This window comes from Trachurus japonicus, chromosome 22 (assembly GCF_045865225.1).
Source record: "Trachurus japonicus isolate A0001 chromosome 22, Traja_1.0".
NCBI classification, from domain to species: Eukaryota; Metazoa; Chordata; class Actinopteri; order Carangiformes; family Carangidae; genus Trachurus; species Trachurus japonicus.
The window spans coordinates 7,143,071-7,150,014 of record NC_140928.1 but is presented as its reverse complement, the minus strand read 5'-3'; the positions used below and the strand labels follow the sequence as shown (position 1 = coordinate 7,150,014).

Below are 6,944 nucleotides of genomic sequence, written 5' to 3'. Positions count from 1 at the left end.
AGAATAAAAAAATACTTTATTGTCTACCTTTGCATACAAAGGCAGAAATGTGTGTTTGGCTATCTATCTATCTATCTATCTATCTATCTATCTATCTATCTATCTATCTATCTATCTATCTATCTATCTATCTATCTATCTATCTAAAGAGAAAATAAGAAATACAGAGAAATAAACTCATGGAGCACAAACCAAAGACACAAAAGCCAGAGCCAGAGTAAGATCTGGATACACTATTATACTGTAACAACAATAATAGAATTAAATTAGAATTGGAATTTGTACTTTCATTTATTTTTAATAAAATATGAAATAAAATACTTAAATTCAATTTCTAATTTTCTATTCTTAAACAATTTATATTACTAAATACATGAGTAGGCAATTTACTTTATTTGCTGTTTCAGTTATAGTTATAGATATTTTAGATGATAAAAAATCAATTTGTTTATGTTCAATGGAATTTATAAACAATAATTTGATCATCTATAATAGATGTTGTATTTCTTACATTTTTACTGTTCATTTCATTCAACTTTACAGTAATATGTAGGTTAAAAATAGAGAATGAATATGGTCAAAATCATGATGATTATTTATCACAAAAGGTGATCTATGAATCCTCCTATGAGCACCTGAAGGCAGCACTAGGTCACAACCTGAGAGAAGGAAACAAGGAAACCAGGCTCGAGCTCGTCTATTGGTCCGCGGCGTCTCGTGCCTCCTCGTTATCATGGGATGGGCTTTATCGTCGAAGCCAAAACCCCCACTGGGCGTCTGGTCTGGTGTGTCTCTCCCTCCCTGAAGAGTCAGTGGGACCTGAACTGGGACCTAAACTCGGACCAGGGCGACAACAAACAAACTCCAGTACAAAGAAAAATGTATCGGATATGTATTAAAATCACTTTCAAGACTTTTTCTTTTTCTTCTTCCTCCTCTTCTTAAAAAGCTGAGGTCGTGTTTGTCCTGTGAGAAGTGCAGAGTAATGCTCAGGAAAGAAAGTTCCCGGTCATACCAAGAGGTAGGATGATAAGGTCACTTCTTTTAATGTGTTTGTTTGTTCGGTCTTATCTTTGGCGTTTATCTGAAAGTTACTTACAGTGTATATTATTAATGCAACTTCCCAAAACAAGTGGCGCGTCCACTCGGTTCACTTCACTTCACTGACCTCATGTGACTGTGCAGCTGACGACTGCAGGAAAAAGCAGCTTCCTATAGTATGAAATGAGCTGACTTCATGTTTTTCCTTGACTCTCTGACTGACTGGTCCTTGTGTTGGACTTCAACTCTGCTCTGAGCTTGGTCCACTGTCAATATGGAGCACTTTTATTACAAACAATGGAGCAGGAAGTCCTCACATGCTTTAATATACAGGTGAAAGTATGAGTACTACAGTGTAAAAGTACTATAAATAAAAGTAAATGTACTTAAAGCTACTAAAGTAAAGGTTCTGCAGAGGAATCCCTGCTACACTGTAAAAAAAATGTCATATTATCACTTGTTTATTACTGATTAATTTGTATATAGTGGTGTTATATTGGTGTTCAATGTGGAACTGCTTTCAAACTTCAGACCGTTTGTATGTAAAATATTAAAATGTAAAGTAAATAGAAACCAGAGGCTGTGACAAATAAAGTTAAGTACAATACTGACGTAAATGTACTTAGTCATTTTCCCGCCTCTCCACTGATTATAGGATAGAAAAGTGAAGCAGTGCACAGTCACAACAGGTTGTTTATTGTCCGTTGTTTCGAGGTGAAAGTAGATGAGTCAAACACAACAGTCCTGCAGTAAATACTTCTGCATTACAAGTTACAATGTTCCGCTTTTGTTCCAGACAGGTGTTGATTCAGTGATAGACGATTGTTTCAAACAGTCAAACTCTGCACAAAACACTGTTAAACGAAAATATAAATGCTGTGGTATGAGGGAAATGTTTCCAAATGAAGGATGTCTTGTACAGAGAATTATATCAAGTTCAGAACAGAGACTTATTATGTCATTATATAACTTTACAATAGTTTTCAGACTGATATAACAAGTTGATTTTATCACGATATAAATTTTGTTTTATAGTCACCATTTATCTCCTCCAGAGACGTAACAAGAAGCAAAAACCCTTCAGTACATAAGCATAACAATGTGACCTTTAGTATTTTTGAAGGTTTTATGCTATAAATTACACAAAATTAACCAGGATGACTCTGTCAGAATATGTTGTAAAAGCAGAAAGTTTTATGTTTTGTTGTAGTTTAAATCAAATAACATGACAGTTTACTAGGAACATAAACCTTGTTCTTCCCTTATTAAAGAACAGTTTTGCAGTGAGTGCAGGTTCGTGTGCAGGCACCATCCTTCTCTATTGAGTGCATCTTTATCATGAACTCTCTCTCTCTGTTTAATTGTCTTGTTTTTTGTTTTACTTCACAGTTTAATGATTGTGACGATGACGAGGAGACGGTCACGGAGCAGCTGGAGGACGAGGAGCCCAACGGCGACATCTCACAAGGTGAAGCTCAGACTTGAACTTGTACAATCTGTCTGTGCATAGTTACAACATCTTTATTAAGATATTTGATGAATTCAGCATGATCTGAACCATTATTTTATCCTTCTTGACTCCTCTCTCCGTCTCTGCAGAGGATGACATCAGGGAGAACGGTCCTCCGATGCGGTTCAGTAAAACCTGCCTGAAGAACGTCTTCACGGTCGTGCTCATCTTCATCTACCTGCTGCTGACGGCGGTGGCAGCCTTCCTCGCCTATCAGACCATCTCTGACTTTTTGGTCAAACTCAACCACCCGGTCATGTCGGTCACTTACAAGGAGATGGAATCGTTTTCTCACCCAGGTTTGTACGAATAATACACTTTAACATAATGTAAACATGCTATATTTAACAAGTAAACTACACTTTAAGTTGTTTAACAGTGTTGATTCAAGTCAAAAATGTAATCTATCCCTCTTAAATGTAGTGGAATAGAATTATAAAATATTATTTCTGACATATAGCATGCATACCACAAAGGGCTGAAGTACAGTGTTTGAGTAAATGCTTATTTATGTTCCACTGCTGCAAAGTAATAGAAACAAACTGAGCAGAAACACCACGTCAGCCATGTTTGATCTCTGAGGTCCAGCTGGCATTAATAATGGGTGACTGGGTAAATGATCTATTAGATGGTGTCGTGGTTTGGGTGAAGGTCACATCAAGTAAAGTAACAGCAGAATTAAAAGTCAATGTATGCAGTTATTCTGTCTTTATAGCCTTTAATGCTCTTCAACTTCAAAACATGTGAAAAGTCAAGTTAGTTCACTACAAAAACTCAAAATCTTACTAAGAATATTTGTCTTATGTCATTTCTAGTCATAACAAATCTAATTATACTTAAAATAAGACTCATCACATTAAAAAGTAGCTTGTTTTTAGACACTTTTTTATTTTTTTCAAGCATTTTTCACTTGAAATAAGTAGAAAAATCTGATAGTGGATCAAGTTTTTCTTTCTTATTCCAAGCACAAAAAAACTTGCTTTGACTGGCAGATTTTTCTACTTATTTCAATCGAAAATTAGTTTGAAACAAGTGAAAACTGTCTAAAAACAGGGACTATTGGCTCATCTGTTCGCTTAAATTTGAAACCCTGAAAACGTCAGAGATGTGGAGACTGATTAAGAGATATCGGTTCAGGCCGCGTCACGTCGCTGGAATTAAGAAACACCAGATAATGAAGTCAAGATCAGACTTTATAGTGACAGTATCACCAGTGAGATTAAGCCCAACACAAACACTGCAGGGATTAAGTTGTACAAGTGGACAGTGTACTCATTGTTCCACTGAAGTATGTGGTTACATTGTAATTATATTGTTCATTATTGGTTGTTGTTTCTACCAGCAGCAACATTTGGTTAAACCAGGACTTTTATCTCCTGTTAACTCATAAACGTTTATGATGATGTGAAATGAACTTCAGTCACGTCATGATATCAGACAATGAAGGTTTTCAGGCAGTTTTTGAGTTTGGTTGTGTCGTCAATGCTGAACATGAACATCACTGTTGTCTGTATTTATGTATTTATTTGTCTTTTAAAAATTTCTTTTTATTGAGATTAATGTTCAGACGTCACAGCTTTAGATAAAAGTATACCACCCTCATTTATCCCCCTACACAGATATTTCTATTCATATATTTTCAGCCTGTCAGAGTATTGAAAAATAATAATTGTAATAATAATAGATTTACTTATAATAATAAAGGGAAAAAAAGAAAATTACATTGAAATTAATTGATTAATAGATTACCAAGAAAAAGGTGAAATTATAAAGAGATAAAATAAAAATAGGGCAGAAAATGTATTAATCTTATGTATCACAGTGTTTATCTTTATCTAAACTAACTGTATTTAAGTGTGTCCTCCTGTGTGTTTTTGTGTCTCTGAGCAGGTATCGCTCTGTATCCTGGTAAAGCTCAGCTGCTGGGCTGCCAACACCACTACCACGACTACATCCCACCTTTAGTGGACCCGGGGAAACCTCAGGAAATAGACTGTGAGATCGATGAAGTGGATTACTACGGGCCGTTCTCGAATCGGCAACAGGTCAGTCAGACATAATGAAAACAGTCGGCCAAACTGGGATTTGCAGATCCGAGCAAATGTGCATGAATATTTGACGCCGACTCTCTCTGCTTCTGTGGCACAGAAACGAGCTCTGGTGGTCCGCGGGCCGTCCGACGTCAGAAACAAAGAGCTGATCTTCATGCAGTTCAGTCAGAACGAGACAGAGGAGGACTTCAGTGGCATTACTTACATGCTTTTTGCCAAGTTTAGCGACTTGACTAACAGGTAACCAAACAAACAAACAACAAAGTATTGATCGTGTAGATGTGTTGACTGCTGTGATACCTTCTCTCTCTCTGGTGCGTTTTGTTATGCGGATTGCGGACACCCTGATAACACACATTGACTGCTTCATTGTTTACACACTCGCCACAAAGTATCTGTGTAATGTAAGAGTCAATTATGTGAACGGCTGTGAGACACACAAAGTCAATAGTAAATAGTGATTTACAAAAGTTATTTCACCCGGTGTGATAGTAAGTAGCCAGACGTGTAGGAGATAACCCACACATGTGTTTGTACCTGTGACTTTTTAGTGCAAATAAATCAGAGTTCATGAGGGACTGTGAGAGGAATTACTCCATGTGGACCTTCTCTGGAGGATTCAGAACCTGGGTCAAGATGTCTTTGGTGCAGACGTCTGGGAAAACCAATGAATCTGTCGAGTTTCGGCAAGAGGTATTACAGTAACGTCAAATCGACGTATACGTGCTTATTAAATTATATGGAAATTGATTTCAAAGGTTTAACTTCGCCATTTTTGTTGTATTTTTCTAGTCCACCGTGGTGAAGTTCAACGATAAGAGACCTGACTCGGAACAAGCCAATCAGCTTTTCTTTGCTGTTTTTGAATGGCGGGATCCTTTCATGCAAGAAATCAGACTGGTAAGTTTCTCCCCAGACGTTTTGTTTTTTGTTTTTTTACTCACTTCTTATCAGCACGTTAACACAAAACGTTGCTCATTTCCACAAACAGATAGTCACGGCAAATCCTTGGAACTCTATAGCCATCCTCTGCGGGGTCTTCATGGCTTTCTTCAAGGCTGCTAACTTTGCCAAGCTCACCATTCAGTGGATTATCAAGATGCGTAAGAGGCATCTGAGGAATAAAGCTCGGGAACTGAACCAAATCAGCTGAAACACCGACGACACACTGTGTTGTGTGTTGGGATCCAGATTCGACAAAGCACTAATCTAAGAGTTGTTTTAAACTGATGTTTGCGCACAAAATATGACGTATTAATATTGCCTCCACTGAACCAGATGATTGATATATATTTCCTAGAAAATTTAAATGACATTTTCTCAAAACATTTCTGATTATAGGCACATAAAAGAAAATGCTGTGAGGGTTAATACATGTGGTTGTCTAAAAGGTCTACAACTCCAAAAAGAAATGTGAACTCTGGTCAAAATATTGAAAATTTCACTGGTTCTCATGTTGACGGTCTCATTTTAAAGGGAATATTGATGTCTGTTATTTGTGTGTCCTTGTTTTTTTCAAAGGAATGCTGAGTAATATCCTGTTATGTCACAAAACTTTATCATGGAGATGTAGCCAAACAGGGACCACTGGATAATATTAGAAACTCTAAAGGGATCAGAAACTACTTCTCTGCTGTTCATTTATATACATAGACCTGGAGCCAAATATGCCCTGAGCAGATTTGTACCCAGATACTGTTGTTTGTATTTGATTTTAATGTATGTATTGTAAAGATGTGTGGGTGTGTTCATTTACTTGAATAATTGTCTGAATTTATTTAGTTGTTTTTCACTATTGTATCTCACATGCTGTTTTTAGAGATTTTAGAAAATAAATATATATTTTTATGCTTGAATGTTACCTATTGTGGTCAAGAACAATTCAAAATCTGAAAAGGTGATTAATTTATTTCCTCTAAACCCTTTTCTCACCCATCTATCCATACTCAGGCCAGTCAGGGTTAGAATTACCTCCTATCGTCACAGACAGAGATTGCTTGAAAAGCCAGTGAGAGTATACTATGCTATGATTTTGACTTTAGTGGAAGAACTTTCAAATTTATTTCAAATTCATCAAACAAAGGAGCACTTGCTTTTTTAACATTTCTAATTATTTTTCTGAAAAAATCTGGAAGAAAAAAAAATCTTACATATTCCAAGCAATTCAAAATCTTACATACATTTTATGGTATGTTGTAAATAGTCTATGGCTGCTCATTTGGGAAAGTTGAGCAAACTTGACAAGCGGTTTTTGATCTAAGCAAAAATGTGTCTCTGAATATATCTTCTACAAGACATTTACAGTTTAGATGGATCTGTAACGTTCACATTTCTTAACAAAA

At 36.3% G+C, this 6,944-nt stretch overlaps 1 protein-coding gene across 1 annotated transcript; it reads left to right on the top strand.

The window, feature by feature from the left end:
• Positions 1-754: 754 nt before the first annotated feature.
• pacc1 (proton activated chloride channel 1) lies at positions 755-5,906 on the top strand. The gene is made up of 8 exons (XM_085767819.1): positions 755-1,021; positions 2,431-2,509; positions 2,641-2,850; positions 4,442-4,596; positions 4,700-4,842; positions 5,154-5,295; positions 5,395-5,502; positions 5,594-5,906. Exons 1-8 carry the CDS (start codon positions 986-988, stop codon positions 5,753-5,755), a joined length of 1,035 nt encoding a protein of 344 aa, XP_085623945.1. The 5' UTR covers positions 755-985; the 3' UTR covers positions 5,756-5,906.
• The last annotated feature ends 1,038 nt before the right edge of the window (positions 5,907-6,944 follow it).